The sequence below is a fragment of the Echinops telfairi genome, unplaced genomic scaffold (assembly GCF_000313985.2).
Source record: "Echinops telfairi isolate 266 unplaced genomic scaffold, ASM31398v2 ScPeMD7_9;HRSCAF=40, whole genome shotgun sequence".
NCBI classification, from domain to species: domain Eukaryota; kingdom Metazoa; phylum Chordata; class Mammalia; order Afrosoricida; family Tenrecidae; genus Echinops; species Echinops telfairi.
In genome coordinates, this window is record NW_022103906.1 from 80,351,184 (window position 1) to 80,366,418 (window position 15,235).

Consider the following 15,235-nt stretch of genomic DNA (forward strand, 5'->3'; position numbering starts at 1 on the left):
TTACACAATTGATGTGTGTATGGATTGGGATAACAGTTGTATGAGCCCCTAATAAAATGTTAAAAAAATAAAATAAAATATCAAAAAAGAAAAAAAAAGAAAACAATGTTGAGACTGCCAAACACCCTATTACATGGGCAAAATGGGAAGGCAATATGTGAAGAAAACTTAGTCAATCTCATAAACATTTCATGACGCCATTATGAAATCAATTGAATAAAATGATAATATACTATGGAAAAAAATTTGTCACAAAAACACAAGGCTGGTTTACCGTTATAAAGACCACCAATGTAATTCACCATAATAACAGCATAAAAAACAATAAAGCCCCTAAGATACAACTATTAGTCTCTTCCCATCTGAAACAAAAATGAAAAAGAGTAGAAAACACTTTAGATTCAAGAGAACAATTAGGCTAGAAACCAGAGGTAGATGTTATCACTACCACTTGTATCCTTCATTGGGATCCCCATACAAGGGCCTGAACATAACAGGGGCCGGGGAGCGGGGAACAGATCAACATTCAATAATGAAAAAGACCACTTTATTAGTCTAATAGAGATTGGTGGAACATCACAAATTACGGCCCTTAAAATCCACTGCTGTTGGGTCAATTCCGACAAAGAGCTACCCGATAGTAGAGTACAGAACTGTTCTTTCGGGTTTCCAAGACAGTACATCGTTACAGGGGCACACAACTTCATCTTTCTTTTTCCTGCAGTGTGGCTGGTGGGTTTGAACCACCGACTTGGTGGTTAGCAGCCCGGTTCCTGACCCAGTGCACCACTAGGGCTCCTCCTACGGCCATTCAACACTCTTCTACCTGGAACTAAACCCACCCCTGTAGATCCACTCCCATAGATAATGTTCAGCCAAATAATAGACAAGTCTATGAAATGAACAATAAATAACTCCTCCTGTGAGGAACGTGTTCCTCACAATCAACTATATGGGACCAAAAGGGCAGTATTTGCCCAAAAACTTAAGTTCAGGAGGCAGAAGGGGCAGGAGAGATAGGCAAATGAAACCCCACAGAAGAACTGGGGAGAGAGTTGTTACATAGATGAGATTGCAACTAATGTCATAAAACAAAAAGCGTAAATTGTGGAATGGAAAACGGTTTTATAATCTTTCGCCCAAACCACAATAAAATGTTTAAATAGAAAACCTTAACAATCTTCTCAATAGTTGCTGATAAAAGCAGTTGAGAAAATTCAATACCATTCCTAATAAAAACTATTGTCAGACTAGAATTTGAAGGACCTTCTTCAACCTGATACAATCCTGTGCCTATAGATGGCACAGCAAAAACGAAACAGACTCACACCATGGAATCAATTTCAACTCAGAAAGGTCATATAGGACAGACAAGGACTACTGTTTCTGAGGCTGCAGATCTTCATGGGAATAGAAAGTTACCTCTTTCTCTCTTGGAATGGCTGGTTTTGAGCTGCTGCCCTTGGAGTTAACAGCCCAATATGAAACCCACCCCACCACCAGGGCTCCTACCCAATACACGGCATCATGCGAGTTACATCATCGTTTGTGGCTGGATGCTGTTCCGTTGGCGTCAGCTCCTAGTCACTTGTGTACAAGAGAACAAAATGTTCCCCAGCCTCTGTCATCTTCGATTGCTGGTGGGTTTCAGTCTCTAGTTATGGGGCCCTTCATTTTCACTGATACTCCACTTTATGAAACATAAAGGCCATCTCTAACACCTGGCCTTTATGCATGTCGTATCCAAATGAAGAAGTTACAGTTTCTCATCCTTGAGTCTAAGAACCATTCCAGTTGTATTTCTTCTAAAATTGATTTTTCCATTCTTTGGTAGTCCATTGCATAGTCACTATTCTTCACCAATACGTTATGAATGTATCAATTCTTCTTCCGCCTCTTCTTTTTCACTCTCCAGTTTTTGCAAGTATATGAAGCATTAAAACTACCATGGATTGGATCAGGCACACCCTAGTCATTAAAGTGACATCCTTGCATTTTGAAACATTAAAGAGCTCTTTTGCAACAGATTTGCCAATGCAATAGGTCATTTGATTTCTTGACTGCTTCCCTCGACACTAATTGTTGGTCCAAATAGAATGCAATCATTGAGGGCAATGAATGTACAAATGCGCTTTACACAATTGATGTATGGATGGATTGTGATAAGAGTTGTATGAGCCCCTAATAAAATGATTAGAAAAAAAAAGAAAAGAAAAAAGAGGCCCTGATGCCAGGGGCTTAAGTGGAGAGCAAATGTTTTGAGAATGATGAGGACAATGAATGTACAAATGTGCTTTACACAATTGATGTATGTGAGGATTGTGATGAGTCGTATCAGCCCCTAATAAAACGATTTTTAAAAAAAATAATGCAATCATTGACAACTTCATTTTTTCCCAATTTCTCATGATGCTGTTTATCCAGTTAGTTGGGAAGATTTTCAATAGTAAAAATGAATTGCTTCCCCCTTAAGACCAAAGGCAAATTGATGATGTCTGTTCTCACCCCTTCTATTCAACATTATCTTGAAGGTCCTAATGATTTATATGAGATATGAAAAAATGTGTATATATATATATATAGAGAGAGAGATAGATTAGAAAATCCTATGAGAGCCTCAAAAATACTATTAGCTTTATGAGTAAACTTAGTAAAATGGCAAAAAACCAAGATCAAAATATGTACTCACGTGAAAAAAATTGGAAATTTAAAACAATATCATTTAAAAGAGCACCAAAAATATTACCTACTTAGGGATAAGTAAGAGGTCTTATTCCTGCACACAGAAAACTACAAAACATCCACCACATTCAGATATCATAATCATGTCAATTCTCCCCAAATACACCTTAGGCCCAAATGCATGCCCAGTCAAAATGCCAACAGGATTTGTGGAGAAAAAAATGACACGCTAACTAAAATTTTTTATGCAAATACAAAGAACCTTGACTAGTCGAGGCAGCCATGAAAACTGTTGGAAGATTCACACTATCTGATTTCAAGTCTTATGAGAGTAAAGTAATTGAGTGTGTGGTATTGGCATAAACACATATAAATTAGGGAACAGAAGAGTCAGAAATACATTCACATATATCTGGTCAATCGATTTTCAACAAGGTGAAAAGCAATTTAATGAAGGTGGATAGAAGTTTTTCTACAAGTGGTGCTTCCAACAAATGGAAGAATTGGATGTTAATATGCAATACAGATATTCTTCATACCATTTTTTAAAAATAATCAAAATTGGATCATAGATTCAAAGTAAAACCCAAAACTATAAAAGCTCTAAAAACATTTGTGACCTTGGGTTAAGCAAATATTTTTTTAAATACTTTTATTGGGGGCTCTTACATCTCTTATCACAATCCATACATTCCCTTGTGTGTCAAGCATATTTGCACATATGCCATCATTTTCAAAGCATTTTCTTCCCACTTGAGCCCTTGATATCCGCTCCCCATTTCTTCCCCCTCTCCCCTGCCCTCCCAAGCAAAGATTTTGTAGCTACACCAAAAGGAAATCCATAAAAGAAAATTTGATAAGTTGAACATCAAAAATAAGAACTTTTGCTTTTCAAAAGCCTCTGTTCAAAGAATGAAACAAGCCATCGAGTTGAAGAAAATATTTTCAAATATTTTATTTTTTAAAATTGTCATCAGAATGTATGAAGAACTCTTAACACTCAATACTAAAAAGGCAGATATTCCAACTAAAAATGAGTGGAGGCTTTGAGTATATTTTTCTCCAAAGAGGATATGTAAGTGGTCAAAAAACACATGGAAAAAATCTTTGACATTAATCATTGGAGAGATGCAAATCAAGACCACAATGAAATATGACCTGCAATCCACTAGAAAGTAAGAGAGTCAATCCATCTAGTCGAGGGTCTTTTTTTGCCGCCCCTCCACTTTACCAAACAGGATGTCCTTCTTCAGGAATTGGTCTCTCCTAATAATATGTGCAAGTATGTAAGACGAAGTCTTGCCATCCTTGCCTCTAAGGAGCACTCTGACCTTACTTCTTCCAAGAATGATCAGCTTATCTTTTAGCAGTTCAGGGTATTTTCAATATTCATCTCCAGCACAATTCAAATGCATCCGTTCATCTACAATCTTCCTTATTCAATGTCACACTCACATGCATATGAGACAAGTGAAAATACCATGGCTTGGGCCACACATATCTTAGTCTTCAAAGTAAGATCCTTGCTCTTCAATACTCTAAAAAGAGGCCTTGTGCAGGTTTGCCTAATGTAATATATCCTTTGATCTCTTGACTGCTGCTTCCATAAGTATTGATTATGGGTCCAATATAAAACCCTTGACAACTTCAACCTTTTCTCCATTTATCATGAAGTTACCTATTGGTTCAGTTGTGAGGATTTTGGTCTTCCTTACATTGAATTGTAATCATACTGAAGGTTACAATCCTTAATCTTCATCACCAAGTGTTTCAATTCCTCCTCACTTTCAGCAAGCTAGGTTCTGTTATCTGCCTACCGCAGGATGTTAATAAGCCTTCCTTCCAATCCTGATGCCATTTGTCTTCACATAATCCAGCTTCTCTGATGATTTGTTCAGCATACAGGACTGAACCAGTAAGGAGAGGATACAACCCTGACCTACACCTTTCCAGATCTTAAACCACGCAGTATTCTCTTGTGCTGTTCACGCAACTGCCTCTTGATCCATGTAAAAGTTCCTCATGAGCCCAAAAAAGTGTTCTGGAATTCCCATTCTTCTCAAGGTTAGCCAGTTTATTATGGCCCACACAGACAAATGCCTTGGCATAGTCAATCAAACACAAGTAAACGTCATTCTGATATGCTCTGCTTTGATTCAAGAGCCATCTGACTTCAGCAATGACAATCCCTTGTTCCACATCCTCTTCTGAATCCAGCCTGAACTTCTGACAGTCCCCTGTCAATGCACTGCTGCTGTGTTGCCTGCTTGTAGGCATGTCAAAACTTTATATACGATTTTACACTTTAAATAAACAAATTTATTGGTGGTGGTTGTTATCAAGTCCAACCCACTGCGACCCACATATTCAGGATGGAATTGCTCCATAGAGTTTTCATGGTTATAGCTTTTGAGAAGCAGAAAACCAAGCGTGTCTTCTATAGTTTATTGAACATCAGTACACCCTAAGAGATAAACCCGTTTTAAAACTGTTTAGAAAAAAAATAATACTCTTAAAAATACAATATATCAAAATTTGGATAACCATCAAGTCATGCTTTATAGAGACGTTTTTTTAGCTTTAGCTGCTCTATTTTTCTACCAAAGGTATGTAATCAATGTTAAAAGAAGCTAAAAATGAACAGCAAAATAAACAAAGTTCTTAGAATGATGCCAATAAGTCACTGAAATTGAAAACAATAGAAAAGGAAACTTCTCACTACAACTACCCAAGTAAACTCAAAATGCCACTCTATTGTACCTTCGAAAAAGAAAGTGACTTAGGATCCATCCCTTCTTTTAAGTTCTTGATCCTGGGAAGTGTGCCAGGTATGACCTCATTATTGTTTAAACTTTTCATTGTGATCAGAAATAACAGAGCTCCTAGAAAAACTGAAAGTTAGCTTTTGTGGTCATATAAACTCATAATCATCTTATTTTCTGTTTAAGGACTAGATATTGTGATGTGTAAGGCATTATGAACATTAACCACCACGCCTTTCCTAACAGGAGGCCTTTCGTCACTTGGCTTTTTAAGGTGACCAGACATCCCGATTTTTAACAATTTTTCCCACGCCCCGCAGCATTTTTAAAAAGTCCCGATTTTTGGAAAGAATGCATAAGCTAGGGTATACGGTTTTCGGCTGCCAGGTGGCTATTTCGCCAGGATATGAGTTTTATCAATGGTGTCCCGCTTTACCAATGCTAAAATCTGGTCACCTTACTTCTGATGAGGTCTACGTAATTTGTTTCTCAGAGCCAGCCTCCTTTTAACAAGGAAGAACCCTGTAGGACTGAGTCCTCCCTCCCACCTGTCTGCCTTCTGGAATGGCTTCCCAAGTCGTCCTATTCGAACCCTTGTCACAATTCCAGCCTGGCCACTAGGGGCCCAGCTGGCAACACTTTCCTAACTTTGATCGACTCCATTCGAGTCGATGCCGACTCTCAGTCGACCCTATACGGCAGGGTAGAACTGCCCCATGGGTTTCCGAGACGATTACAACGGTTTGAGAGTACAAAGTCCCATCTTTCTCCCGCAGAACGGCCGGTGCTTTTGAACTGCGGACCTTACGGATCGCAGCCCAATGGTAACCACTAAGCCACCAGGGCTCCTTTTTCTAACTTTGGGGACCATTATTGGGCGCTGAACTTTTCTGGCTGTTGAGGGAAAGGAGGATCAGGGCTTTTCCAACAGTTTGCAAGCCTTCAAGCTCAGAGCCACCCGAAGCCCACCCTTAAGGAGCAGAGGAAGCTACTCGTCGTTTGAGCCTGTTGTAGACCTACTGCAGCCGCGGCTACCCCACCCCGTCAGCCAGGTGCCTGCTGCCTCGACCCCCAAGCGGGGCTGGCAAGCCTGTCCCCCGGAAGCCCCGGGGCCCGGGTCAAGGCCGGGCAGGGAGCTCCGCAGGCCGTCACGGGCACCCCCGCTCCTCACTCGCAGGGCCTTCGGCTACTCCGCACCGCGGGAGCGCCCAGCCCAGGGCGCGAGGGCCGGGCTTCCCGTCGGGCTGCGGCGAGACAGAGAGCCGGCCGCCGGGCCTGCTGCCCAGTCAGCTCGAGCCGCCTCTTTGGAATGTGGCAACATTCCGTCCTCTGTCTCCCGGAGCCGCGGGGCCCTTCCGCCAGGCCGGCCAAAACCGAACACCCGACCCGCAGCCATCAGTCTCCCCAGCGTTTCCAAGGCTGCGGGCCGACGCGGGACGGACGCCAAGGCTCGTCTTTCTCCAGCAGAGCGGCTGGTGGGTGACAACTGCGGACCTAGGACAGGGTTAGCAGTCCCACGCTTAGCCCACTGCGCCACCAGGGCTCCTCAAAAGGAAAAAGGGGTCCGAGCTCCGCCACGGGCGCGCTCTCGCGTCCCCGCCAGACGGAGAAGGAACGTGCAGGCCGCCTGGGGGCAGCAGCGACTGGCAGGAAGTGCGGCGGTGCGTCGACCACGCGGTTGTACGCCCAGCTTCTCCGTGACGGGCAGCTGTTCCGGCCAATAGCAGAGCACGTCGGCGCCCCGCCCCGGCGTCCCCCGCGGCCGTCGAGGGGCGGGTCCTTCCCTCGGCTGCGGACCGCGGAGGCGGTTGCTTCCGCTCCGCGTGGCCCGCCCGCCTTCCTTCAACCTGCCTGAAGCGCAGCTTTCCGACTAGCGGCACTGGGAATTGGCCGCACCTCCTCCCCACTCCGGGAGCCCCGCTGGGGCAAGTGGTCTGGAGGGGGTAGCGGGGAAAGGGGCGCCTTGGAAGGGCGAGTGTTTGGAGGTGTTTCTGGTAGGGACGACCCAAGAAGACTAAGACTTTGCGGAAAATGTTAGCTTAAGTGCCCTAAAGATGTTTTTAGCCCCCTGAGGTGTTGCTCGGGGTGGGGGTGGGGGTCCATCTGTGACGTTGATGTTGGTTCATGGTCGATCAACATATGAACCAAAACAAGCCCAAACGCACTCCTGTCGAATCGATTCTGGCTTATTCACAGTTAACCCTATAGGGCAGAGAAGAACTGCCCTTCAGAATCTCCAACACTATCGCCAGGACTCCTGATCTTTCATTTTACTCTTTTTGTTTCATTCAGCGATTCATCTAGGGCGGGGGTGGGACACGGAGGGTGTCCATTAACAAACATACTGATCACTGAGACCCACCCTAGACCTATTGAAAATGAATCCCTGAAGGTGGGCCCTTCGTTGGGTTTTTGGTTTTTGTGTAGGGGGGGGGACGGGGACACAAGTATTAATCCCCAAGAGATTTTGCTGCAAACCATTGTCCTAGCCCGAAAATGATGAGGCTGTTTTCCAAATTCGCTTTATAACCCCACTCTCTGACCTGTGAGTTTTTAAAAATGATTTTCATTTTCCTGGAAGTATTGGTGGCCACTAAGATGATGGACCAACTCCTTAAATGCTTCTTCTTTTCGAAGTACACATAGTGATATTCCAACCGTCTGAAGGGACTTTTGTACTCACAAGCCATTTAAAAACCAGCCAGTGAGTCTCCTTTCTCTTTCCCAGTGAGAACGCATGAGTCATTTGCAGACCTTGCTGCTGGACAGCCTCTTGGGCACGAAGCATGTGGACAGTGCGGCCCTCATCAAACTCCAGGAGCGGAGCCTGTGTGTGGCATCCCCAGGATTTAGTGTAAGAACAAGCCTGGCCATGAGTATTTGAAGGGAATGTTTCCATTAAACAGCTCTGTGGTTGATGCTTGAGGCTTGTTGGCCACATCGTTTCTATCACAACTACACAATTCTGCAGATGTGATACGCAATATGTAAAAGAATGGTGTTGGCTTTGTGTACAGATGCTCGATTTTGAAGTTCACATCATTTCGAAAGATATTCTCTTGATTTTTTTTTCTTTTAGCTTCTTAAAGACGTGAAAACCATCCCTAGTTTCATGCTCTATGGAAGTAGGCAGTGGACCAAATGTGGTCTGTTGGTCATAGTGTGCTGACTCTGGTCTCACTCTTTAACCTCTGCAGGTAATGCCCAGTGATGTTCAAATGCTTGTGAACGGATTCGCCAAGAACCCTTTACTAACCCGAAGAGAAGGCTTATATTTCAAGGAAAATGATTACAAATGTGTCCGATCGGATGATTATTCTCTTTATGCTAAGAATGTGAGTAGACAGGGTTTGAAGAGAACTGGATAAGAATCTTAAGAATTTGATTCTCGTTTTTTTAAATAAATCGTTTTATTGGGGGCTCGTACAGCTCATCACAATTCATCCATCCATCCATTGTGTCAAGCACATTTGTACATAATGTTGCCTTCATTTTCAAAGCATTTTCTTACTACTTGAGCTCTTGGTATCAGCTCCTCATTTTTCCCCTTCCCTCCCCCTCCCTCCCTCCTTCATGAACCCTTGATAATTATAAATTATTATTATTTTGTCATGTCTTGCACTATCCAATGTCTCGCTTTACCCTCTTGTCTGTTGTCCATCCCCTCTGAGGGGGTTATAGGTAGGTCATTGTGATCGGTTCCTCTTTCTCCCCCCACCTTCCCCTTACCCTCCTGGTATGGCTACTCTTAATATTGGTCCCAGGGAGCTTATTTGTTCTGAATTCCCTGTATTTCCAGCTCTTATCTGTACCCATGTACATGCTCTGGTCTAGCCAGATTTGTAAGGTAGAATTAGGGTCATGATAGTGGGGTGGAGGGAGGAAACATTAAAGAACCTGAGGGAAGCTGTATGTTTCATCCATGCATACTGCACGTTGACTGGCCCATCTTCTCCCCACAACCCTTCTGTAAGGGAATGTCCAATTGCCTCCAGATTGACTTTGGGCTTCCACTCCGCACTCCCCCTCATTCACAATGATAAGATTTTTGTTCTGGGTCTTTGATGCTTGATACCTGATCCCATTGACACCTTATGATCACACTGGCTGGTGTGTTCTCTTGTTTTCTTTGCCCTTCTGAGAATTCACTTACTGTCAATAAGTCGATTCCAGCTCATATTGACCTTATAGGTCAGAGTGGATCTTCCCCTGTCAATTTCTGAGCCGATGACATCCTTACAAGAGCAGAAAGCCTCATGGAGGGGCTGGTGGGTTCAGACCACCATGCTGCCAGTAAGGCAGCCCAGTGCCCACCGAAGGGCCTTTGCCCTCCTGATACAATCTATAAAGCAGGTGAAGGTCATTCATTACTACCTCCACGCGATGTCTGAGAGAGCAGTCTAGTCCCAGAAGGGCCTATGTGAAAGTACTTTTAGAGAACCTGGTTTGGGGAAGTATTCGTTCTAGACCAGTAGTTCTCAACCTTCCTAATGCCGCGACCCTTTAATACAGTTCCTCATGTTGTGGTGACCCCCCAACCATAACATTATTTTTGTTGCTACTTCATAACTGTAATTTTGCTACTGTTATAAATCAGGTGATCCCTGTGAAAGGGTCGTTCGACCCCCTCAAAGGGGCCAAGACCCACAGGTTGAGAACCACTGCTATAGACTCGTTTATCAGCTGCCTACACTGGCTTTTACTGCTCCAGTCCATCGTTCATCCTCTACAGCCTTCTCTTAAAAGAAAAAAAAAAATTATATATATATATATCACGCCTGTGCTCAAAATCTGTTTCCCTGTTGCCACAAAAGAACTTAAAATAGGCAAAATTCACTTGTATTGGCTCCCCTATATGGATTAAAGGAGACCACGTGGGTATGTAGTGTGTTATTCATTGGGCTGCTAACCACAAGTTCTGCGGTTTGAACCTACCAGCTGCCCCATGGGAGAAAGACTTTCTGTTCCCTTAAAGATTGACAGCCTCAGAAGCATCTCAGAATCACCCCGGGGCGGGGGCTGTTCTACTCTGTGCCAAAGGGTGACTGTGAGCCAGTATGGACTGGATGGCTGTGGAGTGGGAGTGGGGCTTGGGCATACTTCATCCACATCAGAAATGGAGTAGCCTCACTTTATAGATTAGCAGAGTTTGACAAGGTTACATGACTCTTTCTTTGTCACGCAGACCAAGCCCATGGCCATCGAGTTAGTTCCTATTCACAGCAACTTCTCATTGGGCGTCCGGGGCTGCAAGTCTTTCTGGGAACAGACAGCCTTATCTTTCTCCCAAGGCAATGGGCAGCAGGTAGATTTGAACCGCCAACCCTGCAGTTAGCAGTGGGATCCTTGCAAAAGGAAAAGGAGGTACTGGAATTACTACATTCCAAAGTGGATTATCTTTCCTTGTCAGGATGTGTTGGCATGGAGACGGGGCTATACCACAATCCACATGCTGTTAGGTCAATAGTTTGAAACTCTGAGTAAAGACAACTTGATTAGTGGAAAGGAGTGGAGAGTCAGACATGACTATGAATACATGAAAGTCAAGAAATGGCAAAAACTAAAGCATCACTTCTGGTCCTGTGAGGGGGACCAAGAGGAGGGCATTCTGTTTCCATTTTTGTGCAGGAGAACACCGGGGTGGTGATTGTGAAGACCCGTCTGTACCTTCTGGTGGCAACTTACACTGAGGGCATGTATCCTAGTGTCTGTGTGGAGGCCACAGAGAAGCTAGGTAAGTTGTATTCGTTTCCTCAGGCTGCCGTAACAAAACATCACAAACTGGGGTCTAAGCGGCTTTACACACACACACACACACACACACACACACACACACACACAGTTGGATTCCAAAATCCAACTTTTGGATTTGGGTGCTGGCAGTGCTGTGCTTTCTCGGTCTTGATGCAGAACAGGCAATGCATGTTTGATGAACAAATTAATTACCGCAGGCCAGCAGAGTCAGGGAAAGCTCCAGGGAGCTGACTCTTAAAGGATTGAGAACTCAAGTACCATCACAGAAACAAAATATATTCATAGTAATGTGTATATTTACACACTTACCAGGTTCCATACATTGGTCCCTGGAGGGGATTGCTGTATGCCATGCTGCACAGCTGCCAGTGAGGTATTCTGGAAGCAAACAGGACAGAGTTGGAAAAGGCACAGTTTAGGAAATAAAATAGGTGACCTCCAACCCAGAAAAGACAGGATATTACAGCTATCTAGAACCCTTTCCATGGAGCCTGAGTGGTGGTGTGGGGTTTAAGTGGGCGGCTAATTGCAAAGCTAGCAGTTCAAAACCATCCGTTGTTCCGCAGGAGAAAGATGAGGCTTTCTAACCCTGAGAGAGTTGCCATCTCGGAAACCCACAGAGTAGTTCTACCCTGTCCTGTTGTCACTGAGTCAGAATCTTCTCCATGGCCAGGAGTGAGAGCTATGGTTGAGAAGCCTTTCTGAGCCAGCTGATAGGATGAGGCGGAAGTTTGGTTTCAGTGAGCGTAGAGCCAGATCAGGAAGCAAAGCAAACGAGTAGATCCAGAAATGACACTAAAGAGATGGTTTGTTCGTCTGGGTTGACTAGAGAAATAAATCCAGAGACATATGTGTTTAAGAAAGAGCTTTATAGAAAGAGCAATTGTATATTAAGAAAACATCCCAGCCCAGTCCAAATCAAGTCCATAAGTCTGATCTTAGCACATATGTCCTATATCAGTTTGTAAATTCAGAATGTTTGTAACAGAATGCAGGACGATCACAGGCCAGTGTGTGGAAAGTCTTGTGGATCCAGTGGTGGTGGAAGCATCTCAGCACTGGCGTGGGTCTCCACGTTGCTCTTCCAGCTCTAGGGCTCTGGCTCTTTCAGCGTAGCTCCATGTGGCTTGTCAACAGGAATGTCTCGCAGGGAGAAGAAGCAGAGAGACAGGGTATCTGGCCTCCAGTGAGCTATTTATCTCCATCACGCCTCTAAATGAGGTCATCAAGCTGTGACCTGATGACAGACTAAACTCCACCCCTTTGCTCTTAATAGCCTCAGGTTGACACCAGATAATGTAATGACCACAGATGGGCAGTGAAGTTGTTCAAAAGACCAGATTGTGGAGTCAGATGAGGCCCAGGACTGAGTCCCTAAGTCACCTATGGAGACAAGATTTCAGAGGACCAAAGACTGCAGATGTGGCCAGAGAAGATGGCTGACCCCTGTAACCAAGGGCCAGCCTGGGCTGGCACAGAAGGCGAAGCTTCTTGCTTAGGGACACGAAGGTTTACTAGTTAGAAGGACACAGCTGCCATCATGCTGCCTCGGATCCCACTGCTCTGAGAAGGGCAGGCTGTCTTAGCAGTGGTTGGATGCTCGTGAGGGTGAAACGGGCCACCGAGGACGCAGCTCCTTATCCCATTACTTCTCTTCCCTTCCTATATTTCCTTTCAAATCTATTTTTTCTATTAAAAATGAGGTGTAATTATTATAGAAAAGTTGGCAACTATTTAAATAACTTATTATGCAAGACTCTAGAAGTCATGACTGTTTATTAAAGAAAACTTTAAATCAAGGAGTACAGGGAAAATGCTCTGCTACTTCCCTCACCCAAAATGACCAGGTTTGTTTTTAAATCTGTTTTCATCTTAGTGAATCACATGTTTTGGTAAAATGGTAACCAATTTAATTCTAAGTCCTAAGTTTAAAAAACAAAGTAAGCATATGGACAACAGTTTTCGTCTTAGAAGCTTTTTTAGTGACTTCTTTTGAGTAATGTTGAATTATGAGAGGACCATGAATATTTTTCTTAAATTTTGTATGATTTCTCTATAGCATGAATCTGAAGGATAGAAGCCAACCAAGTTTCCTAGTTGCTTTGCTTTAAGAGTTGGCTCGTGTCTCACTGAATCCCTGTCCTAAAGATATATAGAGCTAAAGATAAAAAGAGATCGATGTGGTTAATGGTTTCGGTGTTGTTCATTCTCATGAGACTCTCATCCAGGACTGTATTTCTGAATCGATGGGGAAATGTAATTCCTTTTACAGAATTTGCCTCACAGCTGACTTGTCAGGAGTCCACTTCTTTTGCCCTTTAGTTGGTGGCTGCTGTCAAGTTGGCCCCAGTTCCTGGGGGAAGCACTCCCTGATCAATCCTGTGCCATCCCCATGATTGTTGCAGATCAGACAATGTTCCATTGGGAGCAGGGTCTCTGTTGGCTAATTTTCAGGAGAGGATCGCCTGGCTTTCTTCCTGGTCTGATTCTGGAAGCTCTGCTGAAATCTGGTCAGCATCAGAGTAACACACAGTGCCCCCCAGGGACTCAAGTGGTTGCTGTGCATAAGGTACATTTGCCAGGAACCAAACTCCGTCTCCCCTGAGGGAACTGAGATTTCTACTACCGAACCACCAGGATTGTTCTCCTGTCACTTACTACACCCCAGTTCTCCCAGAATAAGGTGCCCTGGTGGTACATTGGGAGTGAGCGTGTGGGGCTGCCAACTGGAAGGCCAGCCGTTCAAACCCACCAACTGCCGCAAGTGAGGAAGATGAGGCAGCCCACTTGCATAGAGATTTGCATCCTCAGAAACCTCCGAGAGCAGTTCTACTCTGCCGCGTAGGGTCACAAGGGGTCAGAACCCGCTGGACAGCAGTAGGTAGGGGTATCTGCCAGAGTTTCCGTGGGTTATGAGTGCAATAAAGAACCGCCCGTTAAGTAATATAAAACACTCAGTGTGGGCTCAAGCAGAAAGCAAATGTTTTGAGAATGATAATGGCAACAAATGTACAAATGTACTTGACACAATGGATGGATGGATGGATTGTGATAAGAGTTGTACGAGTCCCCAATAAAATGATTTAAATTTTTTTAAAAACACTCGATTTAAGGAAAGGATTAGTGTAGATGAATTAAGCGTTAGCTTTCAAAGTTATTATGATGAATAGCTTATTGGAAATAAAGCATTGTAACCAGATTGACATCTAGGTCACAGAGTGCACCAGGAAAGGAGCCATCTTTTGTTGTCTGCCCACCCCCCCACCAAGCCCTTTGCCCATATGCATCCCTCTGCCTTTTCTTTGCCCACAGAGCCTGTCCACAGGACAGTATTCGGGTCCACAAAGACTCTGTCGTGGCACTGATCGTTGTAAAATACACAATTGATGCTTGCAATTCTCTCCTCTACTGGAGAAGAGCCCTGTGAGGGAAAGGCCTATTCTCCACTATCTATCTAGTCATTCTTGTATCACTAGGACCTAGCCCAGGGCCTAACACACAGTCAATTCTGGTGTAGTGTAAGTAAATGGATGACAGAAAGCAATATAAATAATAAAAGAATGAATCATAATGGTAAATTACTCTCTTTTTTTTCCCTCCCAGGAGACTATTTAAGAAAAAAAGGAAGCTGAGTCATTAAACAACTTTGAAAGAAGGTCTTTATTATTAAAAATAATAATAATAACGAGCCTAAATAAAGAATGACTCTTTCTTTGTAGGCTTCTTTTTCTTTATGTAGGAACTTAAAATTCGGGTATACCAAATTAAGCCAATTCCTGGGGAAGAGAGAAAAATCCACAGTAAGATTTTTTAAATGCTAGCATTGTGTGGGCTAGGACAGAACCAAGAGAATCACTTTGTACAAATGAGACGACTCAAGGTGTCTCCTCATTGACCGTTCAACTGAAAAGGATGTATTTCATTTCCAAAGTGTGGCTCTTATTGCAGAAGTTCATAGGACAAACTAACACATTTTCCAGCAAGCTGAAATCCATGAGGAGTCACCATCCTTGGCTTCTGACTCAATGTCCCTTGTC

General features: G+C 43.7%; 2 protein-coding genes across 5 annotated transcripts in view; one reads left to right on the forward strand and one right to left on the reverse strand.

Moving 5' to 3' along the window:
* Positions 1-5,769, reverse strand: part of FAM228B (family with sequence similarity 228 member B) — a 48,243-nt gene extending 42,474 nt beyond the window's left edge. For both annotated transcript variants that reach the window (XM_045286923.1, XM_045286922.1), the window contains exon 1: positions 5,443-5,769. In XM_045286923.1, coding sequence (XP_045142858.1) covers positions 5,443-5,541 — 99 coding nt within the window. In that variant the 5' untranslated portion in view covers positions 5,542-5,769. The remainder of the gene's footprint in view (positions 1-5,442) is intronic.
* Positions 5,770-7,264: 1,495 nt separating this feature from the next.
* PFN4 (profilin family member 4) lies at positions 7,265-14,916 on the forward strand. 3 transcript variants are annotated; one of them, XM_045286925.1, is made up of 5 exons: positions 7,265-7,477; positions 8,173-8,298; positions 8,642-8,779; positions 11,073-11,178; positions 14,802-14,916. In XM_045286925.1, exons 2-5 carry the CDS (start codon positions 8,182-8,184, stop codon positions 14,828-14,830), a joined length of 390 nt encoding a protein of 129 aa, XP_045142860.1. In that variant the 5' UTR covers positions 7,265-7,477; positions 8,173-8,181; the 3' UTR covers positions 14,831-14,916. The 3 variants fall into 3 exon arrangements, with proteins under 3 accessions (XP_045142860.1, XP_045142859.1, XP_004696120.1); XM_045286924.1 differs by having other exon boundaries at positions 7,265-7,438; XM_004696063.2 differs by having other exon boundaries at positions 7,265-7,369.
* The last annotated feature ends 319 nt before the right edge of the window (positions 14,917-15,235 follow it).

Coding starts and splice junctions, on each gene's coding strand:
- PFN4 (XM_045286925.1), top strand. CDS start 8,182: ATGAGTCATTTGCAGACCTTGCTGCTGGACAGCCTCTTGGGCACGAAG. Junction 8,780..11,072: donor ATTCTCTTTATGCTAAGAAT/GTGAGTAGACAG, acceptor ATTTTTGTGCAG/GAGAACACCGGGGTGGTGAT. Junction 11,179..14,801: donor GGAGGCCACAGAGAAGCTAG/GTAAGTTGTATT, acceptor TTTCCCTCCCAG/GAGACTATTTAAGAAAAAAA.